Raw genomic sequence first — 19,465 nt, 5'->3', positions numbered from 1 at the left:
AATTCACTCCTATCATCTTTTTTTGGTAATAATATTTCTGAAATTATTTAACTTTTTTGACATTTTTTAGAGGTAAAATTTACAGTAAATGCCCCTAAAACTTAATTTTGCCTCAGGTCCCAAGTGAGTTCGAAGCGTCCTGTTGTTTTTAATAAAAATAAAACAAAAATATTAATAAAAAATTAAAACCATTTTATTTGTTATTAAACTGTATTTTAAATTTTCAGGAGAATCTGCTCTGTGTAAAACTTGTGGAAATAAGCTTCCAACAAAGTAAGCAAATACTACTGGCTTGCAAAAGCATATTCAAACACAACATAGGAAGTTATTCATCGAAGTTCAAAAAAAAGAAGACAAGCGGAGATCACAAGTAGATGAAGAACTAAACGTAATCGAGGCAGGTGCTTCTGGATAAAAAGATGTAGCCTTCAAAACTCTCACTCTCCCGAAGATGACGGTTACAAAAAAGTAGCCACTACAAGATCGGCGTCAATTAGTAGTTGATCATGACATCATTACTTGATTGCTACTGAGTGCTTGCCGTTCAGTTTTTCTGATTCTGAAAACTTTAAGAGATTTATGAACAAAATATTACCAAATGCAACAATAAAACATTCAACGACTTTCTCAAAAAATAAACTCCCTCAGCTTTATCATACATTGAAGGTAGTAATGCATGAAGTTATGGAAAAAGAACTCATAGATCTTAATCAGGTTGCCATAACCACCGACCACTGGACATCAAGGGCAAATGATTCATACATGTCTGTGACATTATATTATATCTCGCCAGACTTTGCCCTAAAAAAATTTGCATTAAAAGTGTGCCTATTCAAAGAGCGACACACTGGTATCAACATTGCAAAAGAACTTAATAACACACTCTCATACCCTGAATCATTAAAAAAAAATACCCAATAAACTGTGTGTTATTGATCAGGCATCAAATATGGCATGTGCTCTAAACAACAGTGTGTCTTTAATAGCTAAAGAAGAAGGTTCTGTTACATGCAGTGATCACAAACTCAACACTGCACTTCAATAACAGTTGAGGGTACCCCGAAACTGAAAGATGCTTTTCTTAAAGCCAGCTCACTTACTACCAGGGTTCATAAATCGACAGCCTTCAGTGCTTCGTTGAAAGATGCTTGTTCTAGGTTAGATGTGAGTTATCTCAAAATACCCTCCACAGTAACCACGAAATGGAATAGCCATTATGATAAGCTGCACTTCATGCTTCGATTAAAGGTTCCACTCATATACTTACGCGATATAAAAGTTGATGATTGGAAGAAAACCGTACCAACAGATGAACAGTTCCTACTCTTTAAAGCTATTGTTCCAGTGCTTAAATATGTTAAAGAATTATCAGTTTTTTTATCTTCTGACACAGAGATCCGAATTGACAAGTCAATGTGGAAAGTAACAGCACTCATCAACTTCATCGAGAAGGAAAAAATAATTATGTTACTCATGGAAACAACAAATTAGTAGAAACATTTTTGGAGGACATATTATCAGAACTAAATAAGAGATTCCCAGACAAAGGCCGTAAATTTGCACTAGGACATTACCTTCATTTATTTTTTCGTGGACATCTTCTTGATGTTGACGATGAAAATATTCAAAAACTGGTTGAAAACCATCCCTCAACCAAAGAATACTTTGAGAGTTCTTCATTGTCTGTCTTAAGCTCCAGTAATAACAACGGTAGTAACAATTCCATTACTGATAATGCACAAGGTTGGGAGGAAAATGAGTACAATATTATTTTAGCAAAGTATAAGGAAGATACTAATTCACATCATATACACGAAAACCCTCCTATTAAACTTGAAATGGAAAAATACCAAAAAACAATAAGATCGAAAATTGCAGGAAAATCTGACACCTTAGTATGGTGGAAGCAGCATGCAGCGGAACTTCCTATCCTTTCGGGTGTTGTAAGATCTTGGTTGGCAACTTCACCAACCTCTGCATCATCTGAAAGAGCATTTCTGCTTCTGGCCTTGTCATCACTGATCGTAGATACAATCTCGATAGTGACAAGGCAGATAAGCTTGTATTTATAATGCAGAACTATTCCGCTCTTGAAGATTACATTAAAAAATTGCCCATCGAACAAGAAAATGAAAGTGATATAGGACATGAATCAGACTTATCTTTGCCAATATTAATAGAAAAAAATCCTAAAATACCAACGGAAGTACGATACCCAAAGTATTGTACATTATTAAAAAACAATAACTAAATCTCTAAAAAGCAATTGTACTTGTATTTTGTTAATAAAAAATTCAATAAATCACATTTCAAATTTTTTTTTTTTTTTCTTTTATTGAGAGTCTTGATTCGAGACCATCCGAAACTATACGATTCTTTTTATTATCGGTATCGTTTTGGTATCGAAGCGATACTGATAATATCGACATTGGAACATAAGCGATACCACACGATACGAGACCTTTCTTCTCGGTATCGAGTGGTATCGAGCCGATACTGATAGTATCGACATTAGTATATAAGCGATACCACGCGATACGAGACCATTCTTCTCGGTTTCGGTTTAAACGATACCGATTATCTAGTGTCTAAGGGCGAGAAGAAGACTAATATGTCTTATCACCGAGCCCCATGACAAATTCCGTAAATATAAAGTTTTATTTAAAAATAGCTCCTTCCATTAACAATAAAAAATAAACAACGTAAAATTGTAAAGAAATAAATAAAACATTTATTATTAAAAAATAACAAGAATAAGAAGAAGCTATTTGTTTAAACTTATTCTTCTAAAAGCACGAAAAAACATAAATTTTATTTATTACAAAATCATGAATTAATTTTTATAATTATAATTTTTTTTTTAATTTTAAACTTCAGATCGCAAAGCGAAAGTCTAAGGATCAAAAAATATATAATATAATATAAATTTGTATAATATAAATATAATATAAATGAATAGTATAAATTTTTTAAACATATTTTATACAAAAGATATTTTGTTCATAGTCCCAAGAGTCTTTAAAACTTTATTCTCAAATAACTTTGTTTGGCTTTTTCAATTTAAATGTTCATCGAAAATTAGTCCAAGTATTTTCATTGAAAAAACTCTGTTTTGTTTGAATATTATCGATTGTTATTTTTGGTAGTTTAAGTAGACTTTCAGATTAAGATGGTTTAGCAAACAAAATTTATTTTGTTTTATCAGTATTCAATGAAAGTTTATTTACTTTAAACCACTCATTAAAATATATTAGTTCTGTGTTTACATAATAAAAAATATTTTTTAAATTTGAGTCTAAAAAGAAAACATTTGTGTCGTCAGCAAAAATAGTATAACTAAATATTTTTGAGGACAAATAAATATCATTTAAATAAACTAAAAACAGTAAAGGTCCAAGTATTGATCCTAGTGAAACACCGCAACTTATTGATTCAAATTGTATGCATGTTAAATCATATGATACTTCTTCTTGACAATTTTCTAAGCAACATTGCAGCCCCATTAACTAAATGTGAACTACTCCATAAATGTGTAGTTTATAGATAAGAATCTTGTGGTTGACAATGTCAAATGCTTCTAAGTTTCTTCCATACTTTTGATTACAATAATGTCCTTTTGGATATTCAATTTTAATAGATTTTAAAAGCTTGATTTTTGCATTGGTCTCAATTTTTGACGTTTTTTTCGACCCCATTCTTCACTTTTTATTGTTGCGTTATGATTAAAAACAATACCGTAAACCAGAGACAATTCTGGAAACAAAATAAGAGGAGGAGGGGTGGTGATTCCTTTAAAAGTAGTGACTGGTACCAGATAAAAAAAAAAAAGTGATTTTGAAGTCTTCAAATTTAAAATTTAATTCAAATGTTTCAAATACTAGCCGACTATATTGCTCAAAAAATCACCTAGAAAGAACTTTAAAAAACCAATTGAAGAACATGAAAATTACACATCTCCTTCTAAAACGATTCTGCCGTGAAGTAATTTTAAATGATTTGCTTTTGCTGTGATTGATGAAACTTTTTATATATTACATTCTTATCGCATTTGTTACAAATAGCCTTACCAATATTGTTTTACCTACTTTCATTCATTTAAGTCTCATTCACTATTCCTAAGTGCTCCAAAAACTCTTATTCGTCTAGTTTTTTTCCTCGAACATCAGTTCTTTGGAATTCTGTTTCTTCATCTTGTTTTCTTGATTCGTACAATTTGCAATCATTTATGTCGTCTGTCAATCGTTATGTTGCTCTATAAACTTCACCTTTACCTTTCAAGTATCTTTCAATTCTGGTAGCAAACTGTGGTAGCTTGTAGCCTTGTAAGAAGCAAAGATGATAAAAAAAATCTATACAAAGCTTCGGATTTTATAGCAATTATGTTTGCTGATGGTACTAATTTATTTATGTCACACAAAAGCATTCCTATTCTATTTCATTACGTGAACATTGAGATAATCAAAATATCTTACTGGTTTAAGATTAACAAATTATCTCTTAACATTGATAAAACCGCATGGATTCTTTTCAAGCCTCTTATCAAAAAATACAAACTAACAATTAACATTCCTTAACTTGTTATTGACAACAAACAAATTAAAAAAGTAACAGTAGCCAACTTTCTAGGTGTTTGCATAGATGAAAACCTTACATGGAAAAATCACATTAAAAACTTATCAAGTAAAATTTCAAAAAGTATAGCAATATTGTACAAAGCAAGAAATGTTATTAATATACATACTTTAGTACCTTTGTATCACTAATTCATTTATTGTTACATAAACTAGGCAAACATTGCTTGGGGTAGTACAAATAAAAATAAGCTTTAACCTCTTTATTGTCAGCAGAAGCATGTAGCACTTCTTAAATATTTTAAAGACCGTTACACTCATGCCACGCCTCTATTATTTGAAATGAATGTTTTTAATATATATGAGCTTAATATTTTTAATATTCTTTGTTTTATGTTTAAATGTAATATCAATTCATCCCCAATTTCTTTTCGTGATTTGTATTCATCAAAAAATAAAAATAAATTTTACGAAATAATAATTTTATTAAGCGGCCCATTTTCCATTATGTATTGATTATTGCACACCATTTTTAAGGAATAAGTTTTTAAAAATTTTTCTGAGGATTTTATTCATCAAAATAACTACTTTTCTTTTAAACGAAAGCATAAAGAACTCATTTTTACAATTAACGACTTAACAATAGACTTCTGATATTTGTTTAATAATCTTTCTTTTTGTCCTCTATTTAAACACGAATTTATAATGATTATATATTTATCATTAACAACTGCAGTCTACATATATAATAGATATAACGCATCTATTTATATTAGAACTGAAAACGATGAAAACGCATCTGTTTATATTATAATTGAAAAAATCATGTAAACTATTGGCACCAGTCACTTTGCTTAAGACATCTTTATAAAGTTATAATAAACTTTTGATACTGTGGATCACATGATTTTCTTATTTAAAACATTTTAGAACTCATGGTTTACTCAAATATTTTTTTAAAAACATTTTACTCAAATATTTTTTTTAAAAAAAATTTGAGTAAAAACATTTTCAAAAAATATTTTCATTCAACTACAATATTGTAATAAGTAAAATCTGGTTTTTAATTATTATACATAAAAAAAAAGAACACAAATAAACCAAAATAGCAACAGAAAGATGGTTCCACCTCTTTCCATAAAGTTTTATTATATCAGTATTTATACTGAATTTAACTTTATTTTTATTTTTTCGTTTATCTTTAAGTATATATATTCCCAAATAAATTTTCTTACTTCATGACTTATTCTTTAACATGTAAATATCTTAAAATAAATAAATTTTAACTCGATCATTTCTTAGCGGTACTCGACGACAAGACCGTTCGGTCTTCTATGAGCTCCCGTGTTTTTTTATTTTTTTTTTACGATCGTTATGTATATATTTTTTTGTTATTCTGTATTTGTATTTTAAATATTGAAGCGAAATGCTTATTTAAAATGTAATAAAAAGAACAAAAAACACATTGAATTTGCATTTTAACATATACTCTCATACTTTAAAGACTTCGAAAAATATTATAAACTTACCAAATAAAAAACACTTTGCAAGCTCATTTTTTCATTAAAAAGTTTGTTAATACAAAGAGGCATTAAGTTTGCTTGACTTTAAATATTTATACTTAAAATAAATTTGTATTGACATTTATGAACGTGTGAATACATATGTTAATATTTCAAACCAATTTGAATGTTATATTTTTGAAGCGTCAAAAAGTATATATTTATTTTTAATGTTCAATTTTGTTTAAATTTCCAGGAAGTTTAAATGCTAAAAAGTGCATTACTTCTTTCTCATAACCACGTCCTGAAATTGTTAAAAACAAAACTGCAAAAGTTAATTATATTTAGAATAAAAATAATATCAGAAACGCTTTTTCAAAAAAGCATCATCATAAATTCAAAATGCATTATCATAAATTGTATTATTAGTTTCCTCCTCCTTTCGTGTCGTTGTCGAATATTTGGTCGGAGTTGGTTTAGCTGGTAGGTATTACTGAAAGATAGCGTTTACTATACGTACAATATACTGTACAATTTGCGCTACAGTACGATGTTTTATAAGAAAGTCTATAGTGTTTTAAATTTATTCTTTTTTTTATAGTTTTATAAACGTTATAAGTTAAAGTTAATGTTGGAACATAAATTAGGATACTAAACAAATTAATTCGCAGATTGTTTTTGCTGTTTTAAAACTGCATTATAAGTATAAAGTCTTTAAAATAAAAGATTTTTTAGAGGATTACTAACAACTCTCGCAAATTAAAACCAAATTCATTAGTGTAAACGAAAGAGGGCAACAAAATACAATACGGGCATAATAAAACAAGACACATAATATACATCACAATACATTGTGAAGGTACCCTTAGAAATATGAAAATTCTCTTACAATGTACAGCTACAAGAGCTAATTAATAAAGAATACAAAGATCGGACTATTAAAAGTACCTTGCTGAATTTAACTAAAATAACATATAGTTTTTTCCATTATTATCATCAACGAGATGAAACTCGATTAAAATGCGGTAGTGGTGCAGAGGTAGAACGCTCGCTTCATAAGCAAGAGGTTCCGAGTTCGATTCCCGCCACGTCCCTGGTAGTACCGCGCTCAACTTGTTTCTCCGCGCTGCGGCCTCCTTATCTGTAGTGTCCTTCTCGGCCTAAAAAAAAAAAAAGAAAAAAAATTTCCAAATTATTGTATTAAAATTGACGGAATAAAAAAAAGTAATAATAATGTCTCTAAGCGCACCTTTTGACAAAAATGTAACATGGAGAGGTCATATAAAATACATTGAAGTTACAATATTAAGAAGCATTGGCCTACTTTATAGGGCAAAATCTTTTAAAAAAAAAAGTTAAAAAAACTCTTTTTTATGCAAAAACAAGCAATCATAATTATATCCACTAAAACCCGCTATGCATGTTCCTAATCTTTATTTACCAAGTTAAATATACTTTATATCAAATAAATAAATATTTATAATCTTCTAATCTTTATGATCAAATTTAATAAAAGTATTATTCCAAAAACTTAATCATGTATTGTTCCAAATCATTTTCAGGCGATAAGAAATGGAGAATCTTGTAACTTTTGATATATGAAAAGGTTTTACAAATCTTTGTGTAAATTCTATCGGTTTGATTTTTTTGTGTCGGTTTCGTGTAAATTGAATCGTATTGTATCGGTTTGATGTTTTGGGAAAAATATTTTTGAAAAACGTTGGAGTTTTTAAATTGTGTGACTTTGAGTATGTTTATTTCATAATTGTTAAGAGCCTTCATGTTTCTTAGAAGAGATTTAACATTTGTGAAGGGATTTTGAAAATAAATATATCTTGCAGCATGATTCTGTTGCTTAAGAAGATATTCGAGTTCAGATTTTTTTGTACTATCCCAAACAATATTGCCATATGATAAGTAACAATTGCTCTACGCAAAATATAGCTTAGATAAGTTAGTGTAGATTTGTATAAGATTTAACGGGTTCTATATAAAATGCTATTGTTTCTTAAGATTTATTTAATATAATTTCTCTAGAATGAGTTTTCATCTATTAAAACATCAAGTAGTATGTTTGTGAAAGTGTGCTCAATTATGATGTTATTTATATATGGCGTTGGTAAGTATGTAGGAATATATTAAAATTTTTAATTAGAATGGATTAAGAAGAACTTAGTTTTATCAGTGTTTAAAGCTAAGCCAGTTTAATACTTCTTCTAGTTCTTTGTTTTCTATTTGAAATAGAAAGATAATGTTACTGTGAGAATTAAATGGTGTCGCCTGCAAGCATGACATAGTATCTGATGTAGACATAGTATTTGATGTTCTAAATAGATTGCTGACATAGAGTAAAAGAGTAGAGGACCGAAAAAGGAGCCATATGGAACTCCTCATAATATTTTAAGTTTTTTTGTCTGAAAACCGTCATTTAGAGATATAATCTGTTTTCAGTCAGTTTAGTACTTGGTAAATCATTTATAGTATTCATGGCATACTCCATAATTTTTTAGTTTTTCTCTTAAAATCTGATGAATAACGATGAAAAATGCTTTTGGCAAGTCAAGGAATATGCGTAATGTGAATTTATTATAAGAAGATGCACTGCTGACAACTTAAACTATTTATATAAGTGCATGCTCGTTAGAGTAATTTGATTAAAAACCATATTGGTTACAACAAAGAAGATTGATTTCATTCAAAAACACAAAAAGCCGACTATACATGATATTTTCGAGGGTTTTGAAAATACAGGTAACACCAATATAGATCAATAATTTATAACCAGACTTTTATCTCCTGTTTTAATAATGGTTGTTTCAGTTTACCTGAAAAAACACCTGTTTTGAGCAATTTGTTGAAATTATCTAACAAAACATCTTTAATAAATTTATAGCAATCTTTGATTATGTTAGCTGAATTAGAATTAATTATCGGATGTTTTTGTTTATGTTTACATTCTTCTAATCTAAACAAAACAATTATTGTTAGTACTGTATTTAAAATTTATTTAAAAAATTTATTTAAAATCAAGTTTATTCAAAATTTATTTCTAATTTCCAGCACTTAGTTTAAAATTGTTTTTTTCTTGCGTTTTCTTATGCTTACTTAACTTTATTTTTAAGTTGAACTTGGTTACATTAAAATTTAAAATTGAAGTTGAACATTAAAATTTACTTTGACAATTATAAAAAAAAAAAAGTAAACGTAAGAAGTTTTGAATGCTTTTCTTGTGTTTACTTTTTTTATCGAATCATCAAGTTCTTTTCCTGTAAGTTCAAGTTCTTTTCCTGTAAGTTCAAGTTCTTTTCCTGTAAGTTCAAGTTCTTTACCTGTAAGTTCAAGTTCTTTTCCTGTAAGTTCAAGTTCTTTTCCTGTAAGTTCAAGTTCTTTTCCTGTAAGTTCAAGTTCTTTTCCTGTAAGTTCAAGTTCTTTTCCTGTAAGTTCAAGTTCTTTTCCTGTAAGTTCAAGCTCTTTTCCTGTAAGTTCAAGTTCTTTTCCTGTAAGTTTAAGTTCTTTTCCTGTAAGTTCAAGCTCTTTTCCTGTAAGTTTAAGTTCTTTTCCTGTAAGTTCAAGCTCTTTTCCTGTAAGTTCAAGTTCTTTTCCTGTAAGTTCAAGTTCTTTTCCTGTAAGCTCAAGTTCTTTTCCTGTAAGTTCAAGTTCTTTTCCTGTAAGTTCAAGTTCTTTTCCTGTAAGTTCAAGCTCTTTTCCTGTAAGTTCAAGTTCTTTTCCTGTAAGTTTAAGTTCTTTTCCTGTAAGTTCAAGCTCTTTTCCTGTAAGTTCAAGTTCTTTTCCTGTAAGTTCAAGTTCTTTTCCTGTAAGCTCAAGTTCTTTTCCTGTTAGTTTTTATCAGACTTCATTAGATAGTTCAAAAAATTAGCAGTAAAATTTAATTTTATTGGCTAAATTTGACCAACAACTCGTTAACTTTTGTTGCCACCAATTTTACATCAGAAATTTGGGTGCCGTGTACAGTAATCACACTTCGTTATGTATTTTTTTGTTTACCAAGAAGCTCTTTAATAGCGCCCCACTTTTTTTTCACGTGATCTTTTAGTTTTTATAGTTTCTTTTTGAAGTATGTAGTTCTTGGTATTTTTTTAGTTCTTTCATATAGATGTTTATGTTTAAAATATAGATGCTTAAGTAAATATGTTTTTCTTAATAATTTTGATTTAATAAAACATATATATAGCTTTTGTTTCGTTTTGAAGACTCAGAGTTGTTACGACATAATATGTCTGGCAGATCTGTCGACATATTTTCAGACATATTTTCTTCCGACATAAAATATGTCCCACATATTTTCGATTGACATATTTTGACATATTTTTATGTTTGAATTATTTTCTGCTGACATAAAATATGTCAGACATATTTTCTATCGACATATTTTGACATATTTTTATGTCTGAACTATTTTCTGCTGACATAAAGTATGTCAGACATATTTTCTGTCGACATATTTTGACATATTTTTATGTCTGAACTATTTTCTGCTGACATAAAATATGTCAGACATATTTTCTGTCGACATATTTTGACATAATTTTATGTCTGAATTATTTTCTGCTGACATAAAATATGTCAGACATATTTTCTATCGACATAATTTGACATATTTTTATGTCTGAATTATTTTCTGCTGACATAAAATATGTAAGATATATTTTCTATCGACATATTTGACATAATTTTATATCTGAATTATTTGCTGTTTGATATTCTTGAAGAAAAAATCAATCTAACAATTTTATTGCGCATTTCAACTTAATTTACAGAGTTAAGTAAAAATAGTTTAACAAGTTTGTTGCTTTTTTGCAATCAATTATAATTGAAGGTCAACAAAAAAAAAAATTTTTTCTGGTGCTGAGCAAACAATTTGTTTTTTGGATTGCATTTCACATTTTGATTTCAAATATGCAACTCATTTTTTACCATCACGTCAAGTTGTAAAGATATTTGGGTTCAGATGATCTGAACCCAATATTAAAGATCTGAATCAGATCTTTAATATTTGGGGTAAAGTCCCTAATATTGTCAAAAATTAAGTTGTTTAAAAGTATGACAACTTGGGTCTCAAAAAAAGCGTATTTTATAAGATGGTATAGAGATTTTAGAAAACATAAAAATTTTTCCTAAAAATTTTTTGGCAAAAAAATTATTTGAAAAAAAGCTAAAGACTCTTAAAAAAATGTCAACAAAATGTTTTTCAGCAATAATACAAAAAATGCTTATTTTTATTACAAACGAATAACATCTTTAAAATCTCTATGAAAATACGCTTCTTTCGAGACTCAGGTTGACATACTTTTGAACAACTTTTTTTTCGACAATATTAGGGACTTTACCCCAAATTCTAAAGATTTGAACCCAAATATCTTTACAACTTGACGTGATGGTAAAAAATGAGTTGCATATTTGAAATCAAAATAAGAAATCCTACATAAAAAACAAATTGTTTTCTTGGCACCAGAAAAAAATTTTGTTTTTGTTGACCTGTGTTATGCATTATAAAACTTTTATTTTAAATCATATAAGCAAATTTCTTATGCTTCATAAAAGTCTTTTTCTGCCCTTTTTAGCGATGTATCATTTGATAGTATTGACAAAGTATTTTTAGCAATGTATCATTTGAGAGTATCGACTAGTATTGATGCATTATTTGATAGTATTTGATAGTATTTGATAGTATTTGATAGTATTTGATAGTATTGATTAGTATGGATTAGTATTGGCGATTTCCCTTATTAAAATGTAAAAACCATCTCAAGCTGAGTTTTTATTACTGAAAATGGTTTTTATTAATATGACTAAGCTTAAAATTATTCTCTTGATTAAAATAATATTAAAAAAAAAAAACATTTTTAGTTATTTTTAACAAATAGTTGATTCATTCAATAAATTATTCTCCATTTTTGACTTTAAATCGTAAGGAAAAAAAAATTATTCCAATATATATTTCACTCAAAACATTTTATGCAAGTTTATGGCAGTTAATTATGCTGTTATAATGCAATTGTCAATAAATTTTATTGTTAAATAAATCATAACTATTATAACTAAAAGTATATTATTCGTAATTAGTTATAAATTTTTACCGGTTAGTCTTCTTAATATGAATTTAATGAGCTGAATATATCTTTTGTGAAATATTTCAAATTCTTCAGCTTAAATGAATTTAATTTGGCACGAATTTTTTGAAATTCTGTGAACCGTTTTTTTCATAGAATCTTTTGAATTCAGTTTTTCATAATGAAATCTTTTTCCGGATCAACTAATAATTAAAAATAACTGAAAAAATTTTTTTTTATCATTATTATTTTTATCAAAGAAATAATTTTAAGTTTAGTCATACTAATAAAAACCACTTTCAGTAATAAAACTCAGCTTGAGATATTATATTCTAATAAGGGAAAGCGCCAATACTAATCAATACTAATCAATACTATCAAATACTATCAAATGATGCCTCGATACTAGTCAATATTAGTCAATACTATCAATGTCAATATTAGTCATAATCAATAAATAAGTCATAATCAATAAATAAGTCAATAAATGCCAATATTAGTCAATACTATCAAATGATACATCGCTAAAAAGGGCAGAAAAAGACCTTTATGAAACAACTGATGTTTCCTTATAGAGTTTAAAGTAAAAGTTTTATGAAGCATAATTGATTGCAAAAAAGCAACAGATTTGTTAAACTATTTTCACTTAACTCTGTAAATTAAGTTGAGATGCGCAATAAATTTGTTAGATTGATTTTTTCTTCAAGAATAAAAAATATGTCTGACATATTTTATGTCAGCAGAAAATAATTCAGACATAAAAATATGTCAAAATATGTCGATAGAAAATATGTCTGACATATTTTATGTCAGCAGAAAATAATTCAGACATAAAAATATGTCAAAATATGTCGATAGAAAATATGTCTGACATATTTTATGTCAGCAGAAAATAATTCAGACATAAAAATATGTCAAAATATGTCAACAGAAAATATGTCTGACATATTTTATGTCAGCAGAAAATAATTCAGACATAAAAATATGTCAAAATATGTCAATAGAAAATATGTGGGACATATTTTATGTCGGCAGAAAATATGTCTCAGACATATTTGACAGATAACAACCCTGTGAAGACTTAAAGAGATTTTTATAAAACCAAGGATTGTGAAGTGTTTTAGTTTTAATACGGCTTGATGTTTTAGGAAATTGGTTATTGAACAAATTGAATAATTTTTCCATAAAAAGTGTGTAACTGTTTTTAGCACATATCTCGAGAAAAGCAAAGTTCCAATTCACAAGAGACAACTCTAGTGTAAACATATTTTTTTCTCGGGTAGTTCTTTCGGATAGTTTCGGTGATTCTTTTTTTCAAGTAAGAATCCTACTTTAATATATCTTTTGGTTTTTTGAAAATTGCAAAGACTGGGATATAGTCAGTTATGTCACTTATAATAATACTAGATTTAAAAGTGGAATAGCAAATTCTGTTTGCAAAAATATTGTCGATTGCAAAAAACAGTTTTGCGAAGTTCTTGTTAGTTTATTTAGTATAGCCATCATTCCAAACTCATTAAAGCAATCGTAAAATTGTTGTATTTTAAAATTTTCACCATACTTTAAACAGTCCAAGCTTGTAAAACAAGCTGCCTTGATTTTTTTATTTTTTTGCATACAGTTCTAAAATAATTATTTAATTGAGCAACCGTGCCTCAGTGGTTTGAGATTTGGCTCAGAACCCAGAAGCCCGAGGTTCGATGCCAGCTCTAGCCCAACAAGCGACATTGGTACGGAAGGAGGCGTGAACTTCTTGTTAAATGCTCCCCTGCGGTACTCTATGATAAGACCGTAAGGACTTCTGGGAGCACCTAAAATATCTACAAAATAAAAAACCTCGAACCCCCCACGAGAAATGATTTTTAAAGTTGTATAAACTTCCATAAGGTAGTTAGTATGAATTAGTTACAGAGAACAAAAGGTCATATTTAATACATATACTACCCACCCCAGTTAACCAGCCCAACTGGGTCCCAGCTGGGATTGACTGGGATTGAGCTGGGATTACTGGGATTGGGTTCGGGCTGGGTTTTGTTCTGGGTGCCAGATGGGTCCCATATGGTGTGAAAATAATGCCGCAAATAAAAGTTTTTACTGGGATTGGCATGGGCTTCCGTAAATGGTTTGCGGCTGGTTTGAATTGATGGATGCGTGTATTTTCTAATCAAAGCTGTTTTTTTGGCATCGTTTTTATTAAAAAGTTTTGTTAAAATAAAATTACAAGATTCTTTTAAAATGTTAGTGTAGTCTACAAAAAGTTAGTGTAGTCTACAAAAACTGTACCAAATATTCTTGAGGAACATAGCAGTTAGAAATAGTAAATAAGGAAGTAAGCAGAAAGTTTCCTTCCTGCCTCCTTGATCTGACAAAGAGAGAACATAGTAGTAGTCCAAATAAAAGTTAGTTCTTTTGTAACTAATAGTTGTCTTGTCAACCTGCTAACCTAACAGACTACTTCTTTTTGGTAATTCCTGTCTTTTGAGACTTACGAACCTGCAATACCATACTACCATATCTTTATATATACATACTATATGTTTTATATATATTTATATATACAATTATTTATATTTATATGTATATATGGCTATATGTTTATATATGCAGCAGTGTCTACTCAAATAATTTATTAATTTCTTTAAGTAATTTATAAAATATTTAGAATAAATGTCTTAAAAGCTGATAAAAGCGACACAAGCGAAGTTGACTCTGATAACAGTGAAGTGTTTATTAAACAGTAATCTTTTGCATTAGCGATGTTAATATTGATATTAACAAATACATATGTATATATATATATATATATATATATATATATATATATATATGAATATATATATATATATATATATATATATATATATACATACATATATATACATACATACATATATGTATATATATATATATTATATATATATAATATATATATATAAAATATATTTATATATATGTATATATATATATATATATATATATATATATATATATATATATATATATATATATATATATATATATATATATATATATATATATATATAGTTTATGTCAGCTTCCAGAAGATATAAATTATTTTCTAACTAATTTTAGACTTTTTGTGTAGATTAAAGTGATAGCTGAAATTGGTGGATTTGATCTTTGCGATTTTATAAAACGATCAGTGAAATTTCTTATTGGCAACAATCTCTCTAGAAAGTTAATGTTTTAAATGATGGCTTTTGATTTTGTCCAGTAAGATTTAACTTTCTAGAGAGATTGTTGAAACTTTATTGATATATATATATATATATATATATATATATATATATAGACATATATATATGTATGTATATATATATATATATATATATATATATATATATATATATATATATATATATATATATATATGCAACGTAGTACATTGTAAAATTTAGCTTGCCCTCTTTCATTTGTTTTGATTTTGACCCTGAAATGGTCGAAATCAATTCAATTCCAATTTGTGAGCAGAAATCTATAACTTTTTGGTGGGTTGACATTAGTTTTTTTCGAACCAACAGGTCATGACTTTTTTTGTTATCTAAATTTATTTTATAAATTTATTTATAATTAATTATATACAATTATATCTAAAAGATTATATACAATTATAACTTAAAGCTATTATTTTCTAAAATTGAAAAAAAAAAATTTTTTCAGATAGTGTGAAAGTCAATGAAACTACTCAAGATGCAAATAAAAAGCAAATTGAAGCAGAACTGTCAAAGAGGTTTACTAATTCACAGGATCGTGATAGTAATTGTCGAAAAAAGGGAAAAATAGATTAAAAGGCGTCACAGAATAGTTCTTTGCAAAATAATACTTTTAAATAAAAGTTTTATTTAAAATTATTTTGAATTGATTTTCAAATTCATTTTTTCATTTGAGTTAAGGTTAGGTAAATTTTACCCAACATTTTATATCTTAATTATTTATTGTATGTATGTATTTGCATATTTTATTTGCAATAAACTTGGTATAGATAAAAATTGGATTGGTAAGGGACTTCTGTGAATAAACTTTTAATGAAAATAATGTAAAACAAACTATTCTTGATCTAAAAATATGTGCTATAATAATACCATTCACATTTCCTAGCAATTCACAGTCCATCTTTTAATCAAAGAATTTATCTAATCACAGAAGCCCAGGTCAATAATAGGAAAAATCTGTATATCTTACAAATTCTATATATTTTTAATATACATAAATAATTTTATTTATTTTATCAAACTCTGTAAACTAATAGTTTGATATATTAAAGCTCGGGAAAAATAAATCTTTCCTGAACTTTCTGTAACAAAAATATTCGAAATAAAGTTGTCAGATTAAGTGTAAAAAGTACACGCTACCATTATACAATGGCAGCATGTATTTTTTATCAAGAGCAGTTTCATCGGCATTGTTTTCAATAAAAGTTTTTGAAAAATAAGATAAGAAACACTTTTAAAAAGACGTGGTGCCTCCACAGTTTATTGCGTCTATTTTACATACTGATCGATCTTTAATCCGTAATTAAAAAAGTGTATTTTGATAGCAATATTCAGACATTTGTTTAAGAAACAATTTGGTCTAAATGTTGAGTTTTTAGGTTTTAATATTTTTTTAAATTAATTATCACAGGATGTTTTATAATGTTTTTAAGAACATATTGTGAAATAAAATAAATATACAATCATAAAATGCTTCTTTAGTGCAATATAAAATTGAAAATGTAGTTTCGATATTAAATATTGCAAAAACTGGATGTTTGAATAGTCATGAATGTTTTTGTATTTGCACTTGCTATAGTAAGTCAATTTTCAATGTGTTATTATATGATATAACATATATAATATATTTATTTACAAAGTCATAAAAAAGATATCAAATTTTTTTGGTAATACATTTTTTTAAATGTTATTATTGTATAAAACTTTATTAAATTTTTTTAAGAGGTTCAATAGTATCTATGTTTTGTTTTGAGAGTTGACTTGCGTTGATTTATGATTAAGAAATGTTAGTTTTTTACACATGAAAGTTAAGTAAAATCTCCCATGAAATAGTTCATCTAAATCTAGTAAGTTTACACTTAATCTGACAACATTATTTTGAATATTTTTGTTTCAGAAAGTTCAGGAAAGATTTATTTTTCCCGAGCTTTAATATATCAAACTATTAGTTTACAGAGTTTGATAAAATAGATAAAATTATTTATGTATATTAAAATTATATAGAATTTGTAAGATATACAGGTTTTTCCTATTATTGACCTGGGCTTCTGTGAATAGATAAATTCTGTGATTAGAAGTTGGACTGTGAGTTGCTAGGAAATGTGAATGGTATTATTATAGCACATATTTTTAGATCAAGAATAATTTGTTTTACATTATTTTCATTAAAAGTTTATGAATATATATATATTCATAAACTTTTAATAACTAAAAAACTTTTTAAAAATAAAAAACTTTTTAAAAACTACATTTACAGTAGTTTGACATGATTTGGAATATTTGAAGGATTTTTCACATAAACTTGATTTGGTAACTCAATGGTAGTTTGTTTTTATTTTTAATTTCATTTAAAAATAAAAACAAACTACCATTAGTAGAATAATATTTACTAGTAATAATATATATATATGCATGGTAAAGTGTGTATGTTATTTATGCAATATTATTTCAGTAGTCAATTTTTAATAGTTTAATGGCAGCATGTATTGTCATCAATACATGCTGCCATTGTCACAATGTAGTAAAGTTTAAAAGTTATCTTTGTATAATGATTTTTTAAACCAATTTATTAGGGTGTTGTATATTTTTTAGAATTTGCTGTGAAATAAATTTAATATATAATCACATAATGTAACTCAAAGACAACATGGAATTAAACAAATTTATGTTCACGATACTAAAACAACAAAAACAAATTTTGTTCACGATACTAAAACAGCAAATTTTTGTTCACGATAATTTAAGTACGTTATGTTTGAATAATCATGAAAATAGCTATTACATATATTAATATATAATACTCAACACTTGTTTATAGTTGTAAATTTTAATTGTGAAAATGATTTTTATACAAAATTTATTGTGGTCAAATTACAATTGTTTTTAATTTTTTTCAATATGTTTAAATTATAACAAATAATTATTTTCAAGTAATAATGTTGCCTAAAACGATTATTGTTTAATTAGATATAATCAAAATGTTATTGATATTGATTACTTTTGCATTTATTAAGTTATGTAAAAGATATTAAACCCTCACCAACTGATTTAAGTGTTTGATGTTATGTTAACTCGAGTCAAGTTTTTAAATTTTAAATGGTAACATAGTAGTCATGTTGTATTATTGTTGTTTACAAGTCTATTTATGTCATACCTAATTAATAACATCAAACATTAACCGTAAAATAACATGGTTTTAGATTCCCTGCAGGATGCCTGGTTAAAAGAAAAACTGAACAAACTTTAAGACTAGATAATGGCAACTGAAGAAGTTGAAACACCGTTATTCATGGTGTCATAGAGGCTTCAGTTCTCCAATATTTATTTTTGTATTTTATTATATATGTTATGTTTATTTTGTTTTTTATTTATGTTATTTTTGTAACAGCAAACTATGAGAATAATTAATTGCCCTGCCCTGGGCCTCTACTTCAATCTGGCTATGGGTATCTTAGTTATATCTCGTATATCGATATATATACTGTATTGAGCTTGTGATTTGTACGTATCTTTTTGTTTGCCTAGTGTTGTTAGTTATTTGCAAGATATGGCATGGTATGGCACGCTGCATTGTACACTCTAAATAATATTATCAATAAATATTTTTATTTAAACTTAGTAAATTTATATGCTATAAATATTATATTATTTAAATGTTTATCTTTAATTTTTAAAATTAGTGTAAAAGTGGATGAAAGCACTAAAGAAACGAAACGATAAACTTCAAAGCAGAATTTTGTCACGCGATTATGGTGGCGATATGAGAGAACTACTGTGGCAGAATATTACTATCATAAAACAGTTTGGCATCTAATCATTGTATTATAATAACTTTTTGTTGCTTAAAAATATTATGAAATTCAAATCCGTTTTTTCGATTGACTCGTAAAAATTATGTCAGACCAAATATTCATTTTGCCTAACACATTTTATTGCCTTTGCCCATTTTATTGCCTTTTTATTTTGCCTTTGCCCATTTTATTGCCTTTTTTGTCCTGACATTTTATTGCCTTGCCCATTTTATTTAATATATAAAATGCGACGCTTTTTTATCAGAATATTGTCACATTTCCAGAAAAAAAAATCTG

At 27.2% G+C, this 19,465-nt stretch overlaps 2 protein-coding genes and 1 long non-coding RNA gene across 6 annotated transcripts in view; 1 reads left to right on the top strand and 2 right to left on the bottom strand.

Annotated features, from left to right (window-relative positions):
• LOC136089252 (uncharacterized) overlaps positions 1–6,167 on the bottom strand; it is a 272,660-nt gene extending 266,493 nt beyond the window's left edge. For all 4 annotated transcript variants that reach the window (XM_065815083.1, XM_065815086.1, XM_065815085.1 and 1 more), the window contains exon 1: positions 6,101–6,167. In XM_065815083.1, the coding sequence (XP_065671155.1) occupies positions 6,101–6,163 (63 nt within the window). In that variant the 5' untranslated portion in view covers positions 6,164–6,167. The remainder of the gene's footprint in view (positions 1–6,100) is intronic.
• A 2,856-nt stretch (positions 6,168–9,023) lies between these two features.
• On the bottom strand, positions 9,024–10,357 carry LOC136090058 (uncharacterized). The gene is made up of 3 exons (XM_065816166.1): positions 10,300–10,357; positions 9,311–9,906; positions 9,024–9,038 (listed from the first exon to the last, which is right to left on the bottom strand). The coding sequence occupies exons 1-3, from the start codon at positions 10,355–10,357 to the stop codon at positions 9,024–9,026; spliced, it is 669 nt and encodes a 222-aa protein (XP_065672238.1).
• Positions 10,358–13,710: 3,353 nt separating this feature from the next.
• LOC136089245 (uncharacterized) lies at positions 13,711–19,242 on the top strand. The gene is made up of 2 exons (XR_010642890.1): positions 13,711–14,543; positions 19,058–19,242. It is a non-coding gene; the product is annotated as an uncharacterized LOC136089245 (long non-coding RNA).
• Positions 19,243–19,465: the final 223 nt, after the last annotated feature.

The sequence above is a fragment of the Hydra vulgaris genome, chromosome 13 (genome assembly GCF_038396675.1).
Source record: "Hydra vulgaris chromosome 13, alternate assembly HydraT2T_AEP".
Lineage (NCBI taxonomy): Eukaryota > Metazoa > Cnidaria > Hydrozoa > Anthoathecata > Hydridae > Hydra > Hydra vulgaris.
The sequence above is the reverse complement of the archived record's forward strand: the minus strand, read 5'-3'. Positions and strand labels throughout refer to the sequence as shown.